Source organism: Aristolochia californica, unplaced genomic scaffold (assembly GCF_029961685.1).
Source record: "Aristolochia californica isolate CCGP_79_NKW_82.1479 unplaced genomic scaffold, dmAriCali1.0.hap1 SCAF_16, whole genome shotgun sequence".
In the NCBI taxonomy this organism is placed as follows: Eukaryota; Viridiplantae; Streptophyta; class Magnoliopsida; order Piperales; family Aristolochiaceae; genus Aristolochia; species Aristolochia californica.
Window position 1 is genome coordinate 21,522,455 of NW_027181837.1, and position 20,959 is coordinate 21,543,413.

The following is a 20,959-nucleotide window of genomic DNA, read 5'->3' on the forward strand; positions in this document are numbered from 1 at the left end:
TTTAAAGAGACATGAATAATCCATAATGATTACAACTTATAAAGGGGAAAAAATAATTAAATCATTTATTACAAAAATTAGAGAAAATGAGTATCCTAAATGAAATAAGGCTTCAGTTCTTATTCTTCATATTGCTAGTATATCTAACTTTCAGCTTACTATTACAATCGATAAAACCCCCAATAAACATCTAAAAACTCCCATTAACGTCGAATCTAAAATTCTAAATTCAGTTTGGAAATCCATCAACCTTGGATCATCGTTTCAGGGTTCTGGGGAATGAAGAATAGTTGAATTTCTTTCAAGAATAGTGCCAGATTCTTCAAGGATGAAGAGGAAAGGGCTCGAAATTCTTCAGGTATGTTGTTGATTGTGGTATGACACTTAGTTTCAGAGATGGACGTGTAGGTATGTTGTTGATTGTGGTATGACACTTAGTGTCAGAGATGGATGTGGAGGAATTCCAAGAGGAGGATCTCATATAACACTGACATTCCAAGCTCTCTCTCTCTCTCTCTCTCTCTCTCTCTCTCTCTCACACACACACACACACACAATCTAAGCTAGAAATGTCAGTATTTAAAGATAACAACATAATAAAATATCACATAAAATGATGATCAAGACGTGAGGGCTCACATGAGAGCCCGACTACAACCTTCCAAAAGCAGTTAATATGAGTTTCTTTTTCACATTTTTAGATTTGAGCATCTCAATCCTACTTTCATTCTTCTTGTACTTCACTGGATCGCTTCGTCTTTGACCAATTGGTTTCCCTTTCTAGTCTTTGCCAGCCAAACCGACGGAAAGAGCATGAATTCACCGAAACAAAACGTGCAAATTGTTCCCGTTCCTGTAATTTGCCTTACGAGAGGTAATAAACATGGGCGAGTAAATTCCGTGCACGCTCCTCACTCGACGCTTTGCCATTGATGCCCCTCGAGTAGCAACCAGGCGAGCCTATAAATACAGGCTACTACCCTTCAAAGCTTGTGAGGCCTGTAGTTTCCATCACATCTGCGAAGAGTTATCTGAACTTCAGTTCAAGACGATGAGCAAGGGGTCGCACTACAGTGCTCTGCCAATGGTAAGCAGTTGTAGAAACTTTTGTTTTCTCTTTCAGAAACAGGATATGTTCCGGAGTAGATGTTGTGGACGTGTACAGGAAAACTATCACAGAATTGTCAAAGAAGGAAAGGTGGAGTCGCTCTTAATCTCTCCAAGGGCCCTGAACATTGTCTGGGGAAATGACAGGCGTTACTGGAAATGGACTCCCCCCCCCGTAACCAAGAAGGCCCCAAGTCAGTAATCTCAGCTTCTTTGATTCTCACTCTCACCTATGCAGCTTATAAACACTGACCCCATTCCATATCGTCTCTATTCAGGCCTCAGGAAGCAGCAGAGCTACTGCAAGTGAACTGGTTCCAAGTAACGGGGAGAGTGGACTGCTCCAAGATCAGTAACTTCTTCGACTTCCCGCGTTCAAAGACATATGAGATCTTCCAGGTGGTGAAGTTCAATATAGACGCATTCGGTTGGCACAAGGTTCCGATCAAATTCAAGGTGGTCTCGGATGGGCGCTGCAGGCAGAGAGCTGAGAAGTTGGAGGCATATAGAAGGAATAACAATCAATGGCATGAGATCAAAGGAGGGGAGTTCACTGTTGTTCATGGCAGAAAAGGGTTAGTCGATATTGGTATGTTTGAAACGGAAAGTGACTGGTGGAAGGGCGGCATGGTCCTTTCAGCGGTGAAAATTAAGGCCAAAGCTTAGGCCTATTCCAGCTTTTGTAGAATGTGATGTCATAGCCACATTATGTCCTGAACCATAAAGTCCAAAATTTCTTCTAGGTCGATAATAGTAAATATGGGGATAATTCTTAATAAACTATTGTCATTTATTTAAATATAAAATAAGTCCAACAACAAATTTGAATGGGTTGAAGGATGTCAATAAATTTGTGGCCTATTCTCAATTGTTTCCTTTTTGTAGATTTGGATTTCTTGAGTTTGTAATACTTCCCAAATTTGACAAATGTCTCCTAATTATTGGTCTAATACTCTTTGCTCTCCTTTAGATAGCTATGTAGCATTTTTGAAGAGGTCCTTAATTGTAATATACATGGTTTAACTTGAACCTTCTCGAAGAAGGCCAGAGAAGTTTCTTATTCTAAAATTAGTGGTTCAAATACAAAAGTTACTGATGATGTCATTTAGATTGTTTTGCATCGCAAAAATTCTTTACAGGAAAATTTTGGAAGCAAATCCATTTGATTGGCAAGAGATCATCAGAACGGCCCATAGAAAAAAATGGGAAAACAAGTAGTTCACATAAAAAAAAAAAACGTAGTGGTAGCATATGACAAAGGATTCGAATATGGAAAACGATACTTTTTGCAATTCAAAAGGAGTCAACCCCTTTGCCTAGGAATTAACTCCTTTGCCATGACAAAAGAGGAAATGAAGTCGATTATAGAAAATATTGAGTTTGTAAATTAAAAAGGAGTCGACCCCTTTGCATAGAAATTAAAACCCTTTATCAAACTCTTTTATTGGAGTCAACTCCTTTGTGCACAAAGTCAAATATGCAATCCTTCATGTTCTAATCCAAGAGCTGTAGGTCTCCAAAATTTACCAATGACCTACAATTGTGTTCATAGAAAAAATAGAATTTCAAGTATTTTTTTTTTTAAAAAATTGGACCTATTTTGACTTAGTTTTGCTAAATGAAAAAAAAATGTTACTTTCTAGCTCTAAGACTAGTTTTTTTGTACATTAGAGGGGCTTTTTATGTAACCAAACTTATCCCAAATACTAAGAACTCTTGGCCACTTTCTAAGTCTCTCAAGCCCTCACACACGTTTTTTAGAATTCATGTCACCTCCAAGACTCCAAAGGAAGTCAAATGTGAAGATTTCTCTTTGAGTTAAGTATCTCTAAGCTTATACTTAAAATCTTTATTTACTTATATTCTCTTTCGCAAGAATTTTTGTCCTTGTAATTTGAAATTTGATAATCACTGTAGCATTTGAATTTGAAGAGGCTATTGCGTAGTTTTATCATTTGGGAGGAAAATTTGAAAAAAGTCCAAGTTTTTACACTATTGCATTTTGAGACAGTTCATTGAAGTTAATATTACTAGCTTGTGGGCTATATTTTGAAATCATAGATTCAATTAAGTTGATTTTTGTATTTCCCCCAATTCGAAAAACCAATTCCGAGATTTGCCTTGAGCTTATATTTTTAAATTAGGTCATTAAGAACTATATAAGCTACTAATTATTTTGAGTAGATACTTAGGATTGATGTACCTATTTGTTTATACTTTGCTTGTAACATTTACTTATTAAGAGGCATTTGTATTGGGCAATATAGTGAGCAAATAACCCATGTAAATTGGGTCAAGCCTAGGGTTGGCAAGACCATTTCATTGGGTGAAGTTGAGTGTGGCTGAAGAAAAAAAGGTATGGGGCCCTGTTGTTGTCGTGTGACGTACGTCCTTGTGTAGGCAAGTGGTGTCGAAAATCCCTAGTGAGTTGTGATAAATCCCAATTGTGGGTCTAGGCTAGTGTACCCTAATCAATTGCTACAAAATTTCCTTTAGGTTTAGGTTGTGTACCTAGTGTGCTATCGTAAATCTATGTGAGAGTGTACATTGTTAATTGGTTGTATGGTCAATTGAGTGGTGTATTTAGTACTTGTATGGGCAACACTATAAGAGATAACTTGATGTAAGTTCCACTTGGCAATTCTAACATAGTAGAACTGCAAGGTGCAAAACGCCTTAGGAGTGGACTAGCAATCCAATATAGGGTTGTGAACTACTATAAAATTTCTTTTGTGCTTAGTGTTAACTTAAATGTTTGAGCAAACAAATTTTATTTTTAAAATAACTTTAAATATAAATAGAAATTAATATTGTTAACACACTCAAAATTAAAAGATTAAAAAAAGGGTAAAATATTAGTATGAAAGTTAATAAACTTATTCACCCGCTACTAGGTTTGTTCCTCCCAACATGTGAGGCTTTGTATTGCTCATCATATCTTAACAAAAAAAAATTGTTCTAAGATAAACATCAAACTTATTGAGTAGAATTATGTATAGAGATTTTATGTAAAAGAAATTTATCTAGTCACAAAAACAGTTAAATAGCTTTTTCATGTGCCACTAATAGAACCTCTTGGTGAAGGTCCTGTCATTTTCCTAAAATTACAAGGAAGAATTGAAAAAGAGAGGTTAAGGGGTTGGTATAAGAGTGAAGGGAAAAAGGGAGAAGTAAAGTAGAGCAAGAGGGAGATAGAAAGAGAGGTAGAACAAAAGAGAGAAGAAGAGAGGAGAGGTGTTTGGCACGATTTGAGAGAGAGAGGGGGGGAGAAGAGGATGGAGGGAGAGTAATCTAAAATAAATTCTTCATCTTTGGATGATTTGTTCCTAGTTTTTCCTTTACATCTATTGGGAAACTCCTACTTCAATTAGGATTTTCATATACATCAATCAAGGAAAAAAAATACATAAATCAAGAAGAAGATTATATAATTCAATTAAAATTTTAAATCAAATAAAAATCACATCTCTCAAGAATTTAACAAGAATAGGAAGATAAATATTGCTTTGACCAGCTTCTTGGAATTCCAGAAGTACTCTTGAGTTGGTTCTACATGAAAGGTAGGAGCAAATTCCATTTTTTCTCCTAAGGTCATTCCCCATTGATTTTTTTTGCTTTTGGCACCACCTTCACCTAGTCGGTGCCTCCTCCACTTACTATCTTGTGCTTCTTTGCATCTTCTTTTTCTTCTCATTTTAGAGTTCTTTGAGGGTTATTTGAAATATCCACCTATTTCTTTTCAAGACACACCAATAAGCACAACTTCATTTCTTTTATCCTAAAAGAAATAAGTCACACCCTCCCTTTAACATAATAGAAATGTGTAGGGCCTTCCCCCCTCCCTTCCTATGACAATGTCCCATTTTTGTAGCATTAAGGTAAGGAGGTAGTGACTTGCCCTGTTTTTTTTTTTTTTTTTGTAGGCCAACTTATAGTAGCATTTCCTCACTTTGATAAACAACAAGGCATTAGGCTCACTAGCCTAGATCCATAAAGGGATTTTCAACGACGCTATAACATGATCTATTTCATGTTTATTTAAAAAAAAAATTGTTGAATCAAGTTTTGTTTTAATTTATTTTTAATCTTTCATTTTAATTTTGTATAGATATATTATTTTACTTATTTGATTTATATGATTTTAGTATATTTTACTTATTTATTCTATTTATTTTATATTTTAATGTATGTTTTGTTTAATATATTTTATGTTTACCTTTTCTTTATTTTTATGTCCAATATTTTTTATTTTCTCTAATTTTTAATGTAATATTTTATTTTAGTTTCCCTAACAAGATGTGTTTTCACTTTTGTGCCCATATTTCTTTTTTCCCCTCCAAAACTTTAAAAAAAATTAATAGTTAATGTTGACTAGAATTATAATGTTAAACATAAAATAGTACAATAATAATGTTAAATAGAAATAATAATGTTAATTGTACAATAAACTAATTAAATTGGACCAACTATTTGATAATTCTATATAAGTAATATTTAAACAACTAATCCAATAATATTTACTAGATAAATACAAAAAACCATGTAATGAATCCATCTTGGATTAGATTAAGAGTTGTACATGACTATAGATATGGTCCTAATGATGCTGATTTTTTATGTAATTTCTTGAAATAAATACCTTAAGAGTCCTATCCTACTTCTTGTAAATCCAAGCATTGGCTTTAGAAAAGAGTTCTTACATGTGGTTCAATTTATGAAACAAAAAAGCTTCATGAACATTAAATTTTGAATGATTCATGAAAATGCCCCAAAAGCCGCCTGATGATTCTAAACAAGTTACTTGATTCTTTGAACAAAGTGTCTATAAATTTGACTAAGTACAAACCCAACTCAGCTTTAGGAAGAGTGCAATGTCTTGACTCACAATGTTTCAAATGAGGATTCGGATTCAGATTTTGTTAAATTGAACACCAACTCTTTAAAGATTCCATTGACGTTTTTTACTGTAACAAAGAAAGATTCATTTCCTGAATACTCCTAAATCATATCTTCAAAAGCAGTTAATATGAGTTTCTTTTTCACATTTTTAGATTTGAGCATCTCATTCCTACTTTCACTGTTCATGTACTGTCCAGTTATTCTTCATCTATTGTGTGCAGTTATACTTCACTGATACAAAACGTGCAAATTGTTCCCGTTCCTGTAATTTGCCTTACGAGAGGTAATAAACATGGGCGAGTAAATTCCGTGCATGCTCCTCGCTCGACGCTTTGCCATTGATGCCCCTCGAGTACCAACCAGGCGAGCCTATAAATACAGGCTACTACTCCTCAAAGCTTGTGAGGCCAGTAGTTTCCATCACATCTGTGAAGAGTTATCTGAACTTCAGTTCAAGACGATGAGCAAGGGGTCGCACTACAGTGCTCTGCCAATGGTAAGCAGTTGTAGAAACTTTTGTATTTTTTTTCAGAAACAGGATATGATCCGGAGTAGATGTTGTGGACGTGTACAGGAAAACTATCACAGAATTGTCAAAGAAGGAAAGGTAGGGTCGCTCTTAATCTCTCCAAGGGCCCTGAACATTGTCTGGGGAAATGACAGGCGTTACTGGAAATGGACTCCCCTCCGTAACCAAGAAGGCCCCAAGTCAGTAATCTCAGCTTCTTTAATTCTCACTCTCACCTATGCAGCTTATAAACACTAACCCCATTCCATATCGTCTCTCTTCAGGCCTCAGGACGCAGCAGAGCTCCTGCAAGTGATCGAATAATGTTGCCAGGCCATTTGAAAGATATATTTTCCAGCATAAGGTCAAACCATGGCTGGTTGAATGGATATGCAATCGAAAATCTCTTTTGAGTTGTAAGTCATACTTAATGCACATCATTCTTAAGTGTTTGTTATCATCCAAATATCTCAATGGGGATCTTGAGACAAACTTGAGACCCCCTTCCTCATCTGCCGACCTCTAGTCGTGAGCAATGGGAGGCAGGAGCCCCTTCCCCATCTGTGCAAAGTGTTTCAGAGAGGTAGACTCCACCCTTAGAAACTTGATCCTATATTTTAAGATCGGAGACAAGAGTAATTTACTTTTTGGGGGAATAGGAATTACTCTGCTCAAATGAATAAAGTAACAAAAATGGATATTTGGGTCAAACTGTCAAGTCTATACTTGATTTTATGAAATCATAACAACAAATTTCCAATCTGAACAATACAAACTAATCGTAGAATAACTGACAAGGAAGACTTTATCTTCTATCACAGCAAACAAGTTCTCCAAACCGATTCTCATCAACACAGATCATGAGACACTATATAACTACGCCAAAGCAACAAGGCAGAAACTCCTACAGGCTTCACCTTCGCATCCTCATCGCAACCAGAAAGTCTAGGCTTTGGGCCTTATTTTCACTCCTGCAAGGACCATGCTGCCCTTCCACCAGTCACTCTCTGTTTCGTACATGCCAAAATCAACGACCCCTTTTTTATGAAAGGTAACAGTGAACTCCCCACCACTGATCTCATGCCACTGATTGCCTTTCTTTCTGTATGGCTCCAGCTTCTCACTTCTCTGCTTCAGTTGTCCACCTGAGGCCACCTTGAATTTAATGGGAGTCGTTTGCCAACCGAATGCGTCCACATTAAAGTTCACCACCCAAAGGATTTCGTATGTCTTTGATCGTATGCCTCTGAAAAATTCAGGGACCTCGGAGCTGTCCAGTCTCCCTGTAACCTCGATCCAGTTAACTTGCTGAAGCTCTGCGCCAACTTCGGGCCTAAATGAATGCAAAATGAAATGCCTGTCAATGTTTGAGTTACTTCTAGTGAGCAATAGAGAAAATGAGAAAGAAGCTGAGATTACTGACTTGAAGCCTTGAGGTTCATCGAGTGCTCTCCATTGCCAGTAACGGCTGTCGTTTCCCCAGACAATGTTAAGGGCCTTCGCAGAGATGAAGAGGGTGTCCACCTTTCCTTCTTTCTTAATGTTGTAATACGCACCCTGCAACAACCCACAAAATCATTATCTGGGACTTATCTACCAACCTATTCTGTAAATAGTTTCTGCTTTAGTTGCAGATTAAATCATCCAGTGTGATGAATATTTCTTTCTCGAGACAATTTCTTGAAGGAAACCCAAATGGAAGCTGAAGAAAAAAAACTAGAAAAGCATGGAAAAAAATTAACTACTTTTACCATTGGGGGAGCGACGTAATGGGGTCCACTGCCTTCCTGAAGCTTACTCATTGTCTTCGACTGGGATGGATTTCTTTAACAGCAGAAGTATCACTGATTACAGACTTCTCAAAGCTAATGAAGGTTATGAAAATTACGCATATGATAAGCTTCCAAAGGCGGGATGCATTTATATATACACGAGTCACGACTTACCGCCTTAGTGATAGTGGTAAGACTTACACGTCATGCGTAGCTTGTGCGCACTGAACTTACTTTTGATCATACGTGAACGATTGCAGATTCCATTTCAGTGTTTATACCCCTTTCGTAGCTCTGTGTGCTTTGGATTCTCAAAAGTCATGGAAGCTGGCAATTTTCTAGCGTCGGCTAGCCGCGTAATGGCAAGTTGACGATGCAGAAAAGAGGCTGTTGATGGCTTTCGGCAGTGGAGAATCTCTTCTTCTGAAACCGAAAGATGATGGCACAAAGTGCTGTGAACAAGACGAAGGTGGGGATTACGGAACAAAGGAATCAAAGAGGCCTGCACGTCTGCTTCGTCAGAAATGAATCCCCTTGATTGGAGACTAAAAGGCTTTAGAATGAGAGCAGTGAGATGCTGGAATCAGATTTTTGTCGTGGTGAGCTGCCATTAGTTGGATGAATCAAGATTATTCCTATTTGTTTTGATAAATCTTTAACAACCCTCTCCTCCCCTTGTTTCTGCCAGTTACATAGAAATATCAAATCATTTGAGAGATGGGTTACATGGGGCATATATGGTACATAGAAAAGACTCGGATCATTTGACTCAGATTGTCCATTCATGTGGAATTAAGACACGGCTCAGAAAATCTTAGGGTAGAAGCTCCATAAGTATAGTGTATGTGGGGAATATTCGTTTTTCTAATGGAGCTACTTTGCAGTGTTAATAGAGGAAAGTAATGTGCTATTTTCATTTAACAAAGGTTAAGAATAACTTTTTTGTAAGGGGTGGGACTCCAATTTTTTTAGTCAAATAAAGTTCTATGCTGTTACTAACTATAACAATCAATTTACATATTTTTTCACCAATTTCTAACATGAAAACAGTTCCATCTATTAGTTCAAATTGATTTTCAAGATGATTCATTCTCTTTGTGGAGTAAACCTATGAAGAGCTAGTTCAATTAAATGGAATATTGATTTCTTTATAGCAATTCAAGTACTTAAGCTTTTCATTGTTTGATTCTAGTGTTTAGGTATGAAGAGAAGAAGAAGATGAGAGAAAGAGGAGAAGAAGAAAGAGGGGCTTTGCTAAGAAGAAGCTTGAGTAGAGAAGGAGAATTAGGGCACCAAAAGAATTTGGCCACCATAACCATTGACTATTCCGATATTGATATCTTCCTCTAGAAAAATTAGATTGAGAATTAGTTTAATACGTAAGAAAATAGACATAAAGATATATCTTTTAAAATATAATCCTCCATATAAAGTCTCGTTCTTGATGGCACAAAATTCCTCGAAAGTTGAAGTTTTATGCTACAGCTTAAACCTCTTTTGCAGTCTGACCTTTGCAATTTCAAATATCGATTTATATATATTTTTTAAAAACTCTGATTACCAAAAAAAAAATTTTGAGTTGGAACAAAGACTCGTATATCTTTCCATTAATGTAAAATTTTCAATATGAAAAATTCAGTATAGAGGTGAAAACTCTAAGAAAATAACATGTACTACGACAAGAAAAAAAGAAAAAAGATAGAACATGAACCTAAATTACTAGATACGACAGATCAATAAAGGATCACATTATCTTTGTGGATTGACGAAGTCAACTCATATAACCCACTCTTATATCATGTTGAATTTCTAGAAAAGTGAAAAACTTCATCGACTTGATGTAATTTGAATACAATGAGCTTTTATTTATAATAGAAAAAATAAATAGAATCTAATTATAATTAAATTATCCTTATCCCAATTACACCCAAAGTTAAATACTAAAAAAAATTCTTAGAACTATTGAACAAATGAACATAAATAGAAGACTAACATAATTAAAACATTTTTAGCTGAAACTCTTCTGTGAGACTTCCTCCTATGAGACTCCTATAAGACTCCACCATATTAATTCTAGCTCTATGAGACTTCTTACTTACTATCAGAGTCATATAAGACTCTTTCATATATGCTCTTCAACAAGTATGATTTCTCCGCCAAGCAACGGTTGTTTCAGATATTAGATACCAAAAAACGCATCTTGCAATCTGCGTCTGATCTTTATTATTATTCCCTCTTTAATCTTTGTCGTTGTACTAGTTTATGATAGTGTTGAAATTGGTGAAAATCCTATATATTGATAAGGAGAAGAAAGAAAATTGTGTTTTACAATCGAGATAATGATTTCCCATTTATGGGTTTTAGTTTGATTTCTAGCGTCTTGCTTAAACTGCATTGTTTTGCATCCTGGATGGACAATTGGGAAGAAAAATTCAATAAATTTAACAAGATAAAGAAGCTATTTTTTTAACGCAATGAGCGACTTAAATAGTTTGAGCTATTTCTGGATGAGGCCCGAAACCCTGAGAATGGATCCATTGAGACTCTGAAAGACAAAGATGAAAAAGAAGTAACAAAGATTGTGAAAAAAGATTTCTTTGAATACCTTAACAAAGAAATATGATAGACGAAGTTATAAAATCCATAATAGACCGATGGCTTGAACATGATTAAGGTTAATAACATATAAAAACTAATAAAAAGTACAAACGAGCCACTTAGCTAGGTCACTTGATGTGCCAAGTTACCCCCACATAACCAAAAAAAAAAAAAAAAAATTCTCCCCATGTAGAGATATTAGATCTCCCCAAGTCATTTTAGCTCTAGCAAGGACTATGTCGCCCTTCCACCAATCACTCTCGTTCTCCAAAAAAAAAAAAATTAATTGTGGTGTTCTTCCTAGGCACAACAATGAACTCTCAGCCAGGGATGTTGATCCACTAATCATCCTTCATGTAATGCTTCAGAATTCCGTCTTTCCGATAGGGGCAACCTTCTGAAACTACTTTAAATTTGACAAGAACGGTGTGTCATCCAAATGCCTCCCTATGGAACTTGATCACCCTGAGAATCTCGTAAATCTTTTGTTCTGGCTGGTCGAAGTACTTGATCTTCAAGTAGTCGAGTTAACAGAAGACCTCCAAACAATTCACTTGGAGGAGCTCGGCCACACAATAGAACCTGCAAAAGAAGTTTAAAATTGATCACTGCCAATATGCAGTTAACAAAACTGTTGGAAAATAAACGATCGCTCTGATACCATTGTTGGAAAATAACGACACTCATTTTCTCGGTCTCTCTGTATCTATCGTCTCTATTACAACCTAAAATTTCAGAAATAGAAACAGAAGAAGAAGAAGGGATAAAAATTCTCTCTGTAAATCTATTCTATCTTATCTTATCATTTTACATAGCTTACATAGGTATTTATAGATAACAACGGTGAATAATCACCACATAAATCTCTATTACATGGCAAATTGATTGCCATAGCATTTTTTGGTTCTTCAAGCTTCTTTGCTAGTTCAACGACCTTATCTCTTGAAAAATCGACTTATCTCTTAATCTTGAAGTTTCCTTAAGTTGGGCTTGGATCATGGATCATGGATCATGGATCAAGTTTACAAACCAACACCCCCCCTTAAACTTGATCTTTAACTCCAAATAGATTCATTAATCTTGTGAAGTTTTTACTTCCTTTAGTGCTTTTCTTCCTAAGCTTGCAATATTCCTTGGAGTTGCTTGAATGTCATTTCTTCAAAATCTTTAGTTTCTTTAATCATCACGACGATGTGTGGAGTATCTGTTCACATCTTTTAACTTTTCATCATTTCTTTAAAGACAACTGCTACTCCGAACTAATTTTGGATGCCTTCATATGTAAGGATACGAACTCACATCTAGGGGAAGGACCTTCTTCACTTACTCGACTCATTCGTAAGAGGCTTGCAACTTCTTCTATGCCTCTCTAGCGGATGTTGCACTTGACACCATCATCTAATCTTTGATAGATGAGGTAGAGAGCTTTTTTTATCTCTCTTTCTTGAATCCTTCAAAGTTATCTTCTGCTCTTGTGTAAGAGCATCCTCTCATCCTCTCTTTCTAGCTTTTTAAAGCCTTTTTTTCAACGATGTCCCAGACATCGTGTGCTTCAAGAAGAGCCTTCATATTGATACTCCAGTTGTCGTAATTATTGTTGTTGAGTGTTAACACTTGGAGGGGTGTCTGCCATATTTCTCAATAAACAAAAATTTTGAAAAAATTTCAAGGTTTATACCATATCATATCGAAGCTCTTGACGATATGAATCCAACGCCTCCAAAATCACCTCAATCGGACGTCAAACGAGTTGTCACGTGCCATTAGAAGATTTTTGCTAGGAGGTGAGTCAACTCACCGAGTTGAACGGAACCAACCGGGTTAGAACTGGGTTGAGCGGAACCGGGTCGGGTTGAGCGAAATCGACCCATCGACTTCTTCCCCACAACGCTGTTTTTTTAATAGCACGGAATGAAAACAAAGCAACTTCAGCAGTGATAGCAACGACAGCTGGGGGGCGCATGGAGGTGTGGAACTGGTGACAGCAGTGGGAGGAAGAGGTTCGGGTACAACGACAACTGGATCGTCAACGGTGGCGGTGACAGAAAGGAAATCGTCTTCTCTTTGGTTTTTAGAACCAGAAACTACTGTTGTCGAAAAATGGAAGCTTCGTACAACGAAAGAAACTTCACTTGGCTCTGATACCATTGTTGGAAAATAAACGATCTCTTTAAGGCTCTGTCTCTCAATGTTTAACGTCTCTGTAAATTTCTGAATTTTCTCACAAAGACGGAAGAAGAAGAACAGGTTCTATGACTCTCTTTGTATTCTTATCTATCTTTTCTTATCGTTTTATATGGTTTACATAGGTATTTATACATGTAACGGGTAAATAATCACGACATAAACCTTTGTTACATGGCAAATTTTTTGCCATACACTTTGCTATTTATCTTGCTTCTTCTTCAAGCCTCTTGCTAGCACAACGAACTTACCGACTTAAGTTGCCAGGTTAACTGTTAAACACGAAGCTTCCTTGAGTTGGGCTTGCATTATGGATCATGGATCAAGTTTATGATCCAACACCCCTCCTTAAACTTAATCCTTAACTCCAAATAGATTCCTTAACCTTGTGAAGTCTTTGCTTCCTTTAGTGTTTTTCTTCATAAGTTTGCAATATTCCTTGGAGCTGCTTGAATGCCATTTCTTCAAAAAATTTAGTTTCTTTAATCATCACGACGACGTGCAGAGTATCTGCTCACATTTTCTAACTTTTCATCATTTCTTTAAAGACAGCTGCTACTCCGATCTAGTTTTGGATACCTTCATATGTAAGAATTCGAACTCACCTCTAAGAGAAGGACCTTCTTCACCTGATCGACTCCTTCGTAAGAGGTTTACAACTTCTTCTATGCCTCTCTGGCGGATGTTGCACTTGACATCATTATCTAATCTTTGATAGATGAGGTAGAGAACTTTTTTTATCTTTTTTGAATCCTTCAAAAGCTGTCTTCCAGTCTTGTGTAAGAGCATCCTCTCTTTCTGGCTTGCTAAAGCCTTTTTTTTAACAACGTCTCACTAACAACGTCTCAGACATCATGTGCTCCAAGACGGACCTTCATTATGATATTCTAATTGTCGTAACTATTATTGCTGAGGGTCAACACTTGGAGGGGTGCCTGGTATATTTCTCAATAAAGAAAACTTTGGAAATTTATTTCAAGGTTTATACCTTATCATTTCGAAGCTCTCAACGAGACGAATCCGCCGCCGCCAAAATCACCTTAATCAGACATTAGACGAGCTTCTACGAGCCACCAAAATATTGCTGAGTCAACTCACCGAGTTGAACCGAACCAACCGAGTTGGAGGTGGGTTGAACACGAGCCAGACGACTTGTCCGCTTGGAACCCACTTTACAGAATTCGGGTTTACAGGAAATTAGACGAGTCAACCGCAGAATCGACCAAGTTGATACCGGGTCGACCGCGGGAACCGTCGCTTTTAATGAATCCGGATCTGTGAATCGGGTCAAAGTCGGAAATTGGCTCGAGGAGAAACCCGAAAATCCAGGACCGAAAAAGTTGAACTAGAAAATCATAACCAAATACTGGGTCATCTTTTTCATTTTGCAAAAAAACCAAAGATGTCGTCGTCTCTATTTATGGAATTCCTTTCGCCGGAAAATCCTTCCACCGTAGGCGTCGTCTCGCCAAGAGCTTGGCAACAGAAGCTTCGTAGAACAATTTCAACTAGCTTTGATACCAATGTTGGAAATAAAACGATCTCTTTAAGGCTCTGTCTCTCTCTGCTTAACGTCTCTATAAGTTTTTGAATTTTCTCACAAAGACGGAAGAAGAAAAACAACTTCTATAACTCTCTCTGTATTCTTCTATCTTCTTCTTATTATTTTACATATCTTATACAAGTACAACGGTGAATAATCACCACATAAGCCTTTGTTACGTGACAAATTTTTTGCCATACATGTTGTTGTTTATCTTGTTTTTTATTCAAGCTTCTTGCCAGCACAACAAGCTTACAAACTTACGTTGTTAGCTCAACTGTTAATCATGAAGCTTCCTTAAGTTAGGTTTGGATCATGGATCATGGATCATGGATCGAGTTTATGATCCAACATATTCCTTGGAGTTGTTCGATCATCATTTCTTCCAAGTTTTTTTGGTTTCTTTCATCAAGAGAACCACACTAGCATGGAGCCCACAAACCCAAAATAGAAGGGCCATAGGCTTGCTCCTTAACCCAACAAGAGAAACCCTAGCTAAAGGATGATCTTATCACAAAAGATACCATCTGAGACTTTATTCTCTTGTTCTTTGACTACACACAACATAAACCTGTCCTTATCCTTCTGCTTTCACCGCCATTTTGTTACATTGAAGTTTTTTATACAAACCCTTCATTGAGGAATTTAGTCAAATAGGTTTGATAAACTCCTAAACATAAGCATATGTCACATTCTTCGAGTCGTCACAGTCGTTGAAACAAACATAAAATTCCCTCACACTGTTGGAAATAAATGGTGAGAAACTTCATGTCGTGGGTATCGACGCTTTTTAGTGAGGAAGATGAATTTACGCCAGTACTGTTCTTCTTTGAGGAGATCAATCATTGTCCAGAAACGTCTATCGTTGCCCCATGTGATGCTCAAGGCCTTGGCGGAAATGCAGAGTACGTCACCTTGTTGCTTACACCATTCGTTCTGGGAAGAGAACAACATGATTCTTTTGTTTAAAACGAAGGAAATGGAAGAGATATAGAAATAGGAATCTTCTTCAGAAGGCTTAATTACCCCCGGGCGAGAATTGTAATGAGGCGACTGATCCATGGAGTCCTTCCCAAGTTCATTTTTGGACAAAGTAAGATCAGGTGCTTGAACTTTGAGCTACGAAAGCTCCTGAAGATTTCTGAGCTTTTACACTTCTCAGATGCCTGGACAAGACATCCATTTATAGACTGATAAGGCCTTATCGAATCCCACTGCGTGGATGCCCTGCTCTTTAGCTTTTCAAAAGGAAAAGCCTACGTTACGAGAAGACGAAGAAGATAAGACCATTACTATTAATGGGTTTTGTGAGTCTCGTGTTATTTCGGAATAAAATTTGAATCTAGATCGACAGTAATGCTAGAGTCAGGGTCTCTGAAATTCTGCTAGAAATTTTTTCTAAAGCTCTAACTTTTTCCATTAAATATAGAATTTTAATTCAGTTATACTAGAACTAAAATGAAATTTGCTCAACCTCGGTTTCTAATTTAAATTATTAAATATATTATTTATTTTATTTCACTTTATTACACATTTAGAAAGTAAGTAAATAAACAATATACATTAATATCAAATTAATTAAATTAAATAAATATTTCACATAAATGATTAAATAGATTATATTATTAAATTTTAATGTTTTTAAATAATAAAAACTTCTTAGTAAGATTAATTAATAATAACCTTTTATTATTTTAAAATATTTAATAATATAAAAAAGATAAATATAATTGAATATATTAATATTATTTTTATTTAAAAAAAATATAACTATAAGAATTCTAGTTATTTTAAAAATAGAATCCAAATCCCAGCACAAACTCCTGAAGTAGATCTTCTCTAAAACTCCACTTATGATATTTCCTCTGAAAATTAATCCCTAACAGTGAAATTCTAGGTTGAAATCTCCTGATTGGGAAATTCACTCGTTCTTGGGCTTTATTTTAGCTCCAGCAATGACAATGTTGCCCTTCCACCAGTTAGTCTTCGTCTCGGACAAGCCAAAACTAACGCTGGTGTTCTTCCCAGGCGCGACGGTGAACTCCCCACCTGGTATTTCGACCAACCGATCGTCCTTCCTGAACTGTTCCAGCTTCTTGGCTTTCTGCCACTTTTTACCTTCTGAAACTACCGTGAATTTGACTGGAGCTTTGTGCCAGCCGAATGAGTCCACATTGAACTTGATCACCCAGAAGATCTCGTACGTCTTTGGTTCTGGCTGGTTGAAGTAGTTGATCTTAGAGCAGTCGAGTTTGCAGCTGACATCCAGCCAGTTCACTTGAAGGAGCTCGGCCGATTGGTCGTTCCTGCGAAAGAAGATGAAAACTGATCACTGCAAATCTTCATGGCTCTCGAACCGCTTTTCATTGAGGATGATAAATTTACTCTATGCCCTCGGGAACATCAGTCAGTCTCCAGTAACGTTTATCGTTGCCCCATGCAATGCTCAAGGCCTTGACGGAGATGTAGAGTGCGTCGTTATCTTGCTTACACCATTTTTCCTGGGAAGAGAAAGACATGATTCTTCTGTTAAAAACGAAGGAAATGGAAGAAAAACGGAAACAGGAATTCTTCTTCAGGAGGCTTAATTACCGCTGGGTAGGCCTTTTTGTGAGGCCCAAAACCTCGACCAGCGTCCTCACCCATCTTGATTCTGCTTTGCTTTGAGTTCGGAAGAGTTGCATACAGCAGTACTAATGCCAGAAGAAAGCTTGGGGGAATTCGTATTTATAGACCCATCTTTTACACCAGTTAAAAAATCTGGTGAACACGGAAACTAATCACTTTAAACCAAGTTACTGATGTATTCCCACGAACCCAGAAGCTCTCTGCTACATTGTCAGCATGTCTTTGTCATCCTTATCAGAAAGAACGGCAGAAAAACGGGACAAAATTCAGATTCTGGGCATGGGATAGCTTTACAAAAGCCAAGCATTGTTTACGTGTTTGATAAGGATCGAGAATTTCCTAGTTCATAATAAAGGAAACCAGAAGATTCCGAGAGACCGCATCAGCGGCTATAAGAGCACTGGCCACCTGTTTCAGACTTTGGTAAAAGGTCACAGAGAAATGGAATCAAATAAAGGCCGAAAGCTGTGGGAGGTTTCTGCTATTTAATGTTCATGTCAATGTCGAATCTACTGTAACTTGAGCTTGAACAACTTTGGGAATCAAAAAGGGACGATGCTTTATTCTGAGGTTGTGGATGAAATTAAAAGAAGTTAAAATGGACCAAGGGTGAGGCAAGGAACAAAGGAGAAAGAATGTACACTGGGTGGAGCATGTTATGCTGCAATAGATTTTATGAGATAATCATTTTTTCTTTGGCTAATTTTTTATTGATTTTTTTTTAGAAAAGTCCATTAGACCAGGAGAGTGCTTTGGGTGAATCAACTAAAACAAGAGTTAATTCATCTTTTTACTTTGGGTGAGACAAAGAGTAACTTAGTGTCAAAAAAATTTCTTTCCCCTTCCAAAACTAAAACAACCCCAAGAAAAATTTGGTTAATTCATCTTATAGTTTCCTATCGGTACAAGCACACCTTTAATATTTGTGAATTAACTGAGTTTAATAATTGTTAAAACATAGTCCCACATAGATTAATGAGTATAAATATCTTGGATTTATTAGTTGGAAAATAGATTTTCTATTTTGACTTGTCAATTTGAGATGGGTCTTGAACCCAACTTCGTATGGTACCATAGCCTTCATTGGTCGGGAAAGAGATTTTATAACAAGAAAACTGAGCCCCCAACAATTTCTCTCAATTTGTTTAATGTTTAAGATGGTCTTGCCTACCCAAGGCATGACCCAATTTGCAAGGTTTACTTGCTTACAATGTAACACAATTAGTTTGGCTCTTAATAGGCCTATTTAACAATGTATGCTTAAAAAAATAGGCACACCAATCCTAAATACCTATACAATATACCCAGTAGTACAAAGTAATCCTCACTAACTTGATTTTAAAGTTAAGACAACTCATATAGTACTTAACTTGATCTTAAACTATATGTAATTCAATATGATTTGATTTGAAAATCTAGACCCAATATAAATATGACATTGGTTTTTTCAAGGTGGGGAATCCACACAAACTAACTCGATGTAATATTTATTTTCAAAGTATAAAAAAAGAGTAGAAATTTGAACTTAAACGAATGGTTTCCAAGTGTTATGGTCTAGTTCAATGTACTCAAGCAAGTATAATCAATCTATCTCAAAGTATAAGCATTTGAATACTTGGATTTGAAAATTTATCCCCAAATATCAATGTTTGGTAAAAACCTCTTTCAAATGCTCCAACAAATCAATATAGAAGCATGTAAGATATGACTTTAAAATAAAGAAGACTTCCTGCCACTATAGACTTTGAGCGGTAGTCAAATCTCACAACTACACTCAATGCAATGGTTGAATCAAATATGATGTTAAAAACACATTAGCAAACGTTCAACAAACTAATTTTAAGTATTGAATTAAGATTTCAAAGATTATCACTAAAATACTTCACTCAATAAAGAAAGCTTTCACATTTGGCTTCAGTTCAAGGATTGGAGGAGGTTATACATATGAGTAAGAGGGATTGAGAGACTTGATTTTCACTGTAGGGAGAGAGAGAGAGAGAGAGTTTGGGCAAGTTTGAAAAAAGCTAATGGAATATCCTTCCCTATGGTTTGCACTGCTGCTAGACAATGCCACTTAGCATGTAATCAGTCCACGTCTAGCAGTTTCAGATTTTCTTTTGAAAGTCTCAATTCACATCAACCTCTACTGCCTAAAGTGAAGGGACTGGATGATTAAGGGTAATTGGAGAATTGAACTATTTGGATGTGTCTATAATCTAGATGAAGTAAAAAGGAAAAAGAAAAAGAAAAAACCCAAAGCCAGAAGTTGACTAAATTTTTCATTTTTTTCTTTTGCTGTTTTCCACGGTCCTCTTTCGATACTACCATAAATTAATGAGAACATCAACTTAAAAGAGTCCACCTCTTAAAAGTAACTCAATATAATTATGATTTCAAAGTATAGGCCACGAGTAGTAATCTGAAGTTTAATGAATAATTTGAAAGTGCTATAACACTAGTTTAGTGAGTTCGACCAAGTATAACTAATATATTTCTTAAAGTATGAGCATGTAAATACTAGGATTTAAAATCTTATCCCCATTTCTTAATGTTTTATAAAACCTCTTTCAAATTCCCCAATAAATCAGCATATAAGCATGTAAGACATGATTTGAAAACAAAGAGGTTTGTTAATATAAATTTTGAGTAGTAGTCAATCTCACAATTGCACCCAATGAATCAAATATGATCTTAAAAATAATGCATATGTTCAACAAATTGAGTTCTAAGTATTCAATGAAAATTTAGAAGATAGGCATTGAAATACTTAGCTCATTGGAGAAAACTTCCAAAGTGTTTCCCTTCAAAGCTTGGAGGATAAAACTTCTAAAAACAAGTTTGACATTTTGGGGACTTGGTTTCATTGTAGGGAGAGAGAGAGAGAGAGAGAGAGAGAGAGAGAGAGAGAGAGAGAGAGAGAGATTTGGGAAAATTTTGGGTTAAATAGCACGATTGCATTGTTCAAATATTAGTTGTTATGATAAATAAGGTTATTTTTTGTATTTAACAAAAAAAAAGTGATATAATATCCCAATATCCTGAAAAATAAATCAATAAATATTAATTTTGTTGTTTAACATGTTCGTAGGTCACTTAAAAAATTTGGAGATGTATAGTCCTCTGAATCTGCCTTTGATATTCTGAAAAGTTGAATTTCTACAACAATTGTTCGAATCATGTGCAAAGGTTTCGAATCCCTTCCTTCCAATGGTATGATGTTACCCGAATGGGGTCAAATCTACCCATAGGTCCTAAAATGTGAGTCTTCAGTATAGTATTCATATCCAAATTTTATTCCAATTTTTTTGTAACTAGGGTTCACATCCTTTTGTTCTTTTCTCTGCTTGCTTAGATTCACATCATGCCACTTAGGTTTTAATCCACCCATGTAGGTTCGAATCTTCCCAATCCGTTTTACACTTTCCGATGGGTTCTATTCCTCACAATGGGTTCTACACCTCCCGGTGGGTTTATTCCTCTTCTTATTTCGAACTTTCTATTTCTTTGTACATGAGTCTCTTACTCTCTCTATCATAACAACGGTTCAAATTCATCCATATGGTAAATTCCTTTTGTTCTTTTTCACTATATACTCACTTCCTTTTTGTTCTCTTGTAAAAATGATTCTTCTTCCTCTTTTTTGTGCAAAGGGTGCGGCAAGAGCGGTTTGGATAATGAGCTTCTTAATGTGAGCTGTTTATTCTCTTTTGATATATGATA

At 36.2% G+C, this 20,959-nt stretch overlaps 3 protein-coding genes across 3 annotated transcripts; 1 reads left to right on the plus strand and 2 right to left on the minus strand.

The window, feature by feature from the left end:
- The first annotated feature begins 883 nt into the window (after positions 1-883).
- Positions 884-1,773, plus strand: LOC137952734 (uncharacterized protein PHLOEM PROTEIN 2-LIKE A4-like). Its single transcript, XM_068799791.1, has 3 exons — positions 884-891; positions 1,124-1,198; positions 1,386-1,773. The coding sequence occupies exons 1-3, from the start codon at positions 884-886 to the stop codon at positions 1,771-1,773; spliced, it is 471 nt and encodes a 156-aa protein (XP_068655892.1).
- Positions 1,774-7,225: 5,452 nt separating this feature from the next.
- LOC137953829 (uncharacterized protein PHLOEM PROTEIN 2-LIKE A4-like) lies at positions 7,226-8,392 on the minus strand. Its single transcript, XM_068801342.1, has 3 exons — positions 8,266-8,392; positions 7,938-8,071; positions 7,226-7,847 (listed from the first exon to the last, which is right to left on the minus strand). The coding sequence occupies exons 1-3, from the start codon at positions 8,314-8,316 to the stop codon at positions 7,460-7,462; spliced, it is 573 nt and encodes a 190-aa protein (XP_068657443.1). The 5' UTR covers positions 8,317-8,392; the 3' UTR covers positions 7,226-7,459.
- Positions 8,393-16,440: 8,048 nt separating this feature from the next.
- On the minus strand, positions 16,441-17,287 carry LOC137954033 (uncharacterized protein PHLOEM PROTEIN 2-LIKE A4-like). The gene is made up of 3 exons (XM_068801616.1): positions 17,204-17,287; positions 16,997-17,112; positions 16,441-16,917 (listed from the first exon to the last, which is right to left on the minus strand). Exons 1-3 carry the CDS (start codon positions 17,255-17,257, stop codon positions 16,533-16,535), a joined length of 555 nt encoding a protein of 184 aa, XP_068657717.1. The 5' UTR covers positions 17,258-17,287; the 3' UTR covers positions 16,441-16,532.
- Positions 17,288-20,959: the final 3,672 nt, after the last annotated feature.

Excerpts from the sequence above, each read along its gene's own strand:
- LOC137953829 (XM_068801342.1), bottom strand. The coding sequence starts at position 8,316 with ATGAGTAAGCTTCAGGAAGGCAGTGGACCCCATTACGTCGCTCCCCCA. Across the intron at positions 8,072-8,265 it reads ATTACGTCGCTCCCCCAATG|GGTGCGTATTACAACATTAA; the intron begins GTAAAAGTAGTT and ends GGGTTGTTGCAG. Across the intron at positions 7,848-7,937 it reads GATGAACCTCAAGGCTTCAA|GCCCGAAGTTGGCGCAGAGC; the intron begins GTCAGTAATCTC and ends GCATTCATTTAG.
- LOC137954033 (XM_068801616.1), bottom strand. The coding sequence starts at position 17,257 with ATGGGTGAGGACGCTGGTCGAGGTTTTGGGCCTCACAAAAAGGCCTAC. Across the intron at positions 17,113-17,203 it reads ACAAAAAGGCCTACCCAGCG|GAAAAATGGTGTAAGCAAGA; the intron begins GTAATTAAGCCT and ends TTCTCTTCCCAG. Across the intron at positions 16,918-16,996 it reads GATGTTCCCGAGGGCATAGA|GAACGACCAATCGGCCGAGC; the intron begins GTAAATTTATCA and ends CTTCTTTCGCAG.
- LOC137952734 (XM_068799791.1), top strand. Across the intron at positions 1,199-1,385 it reads GAATTGTCAAAGAAGGAAAG|GCCTCAGGAAGCAGCAGAGC; the intron begins GTGGAGTCGCTC and ends GTCTCTATTCAG.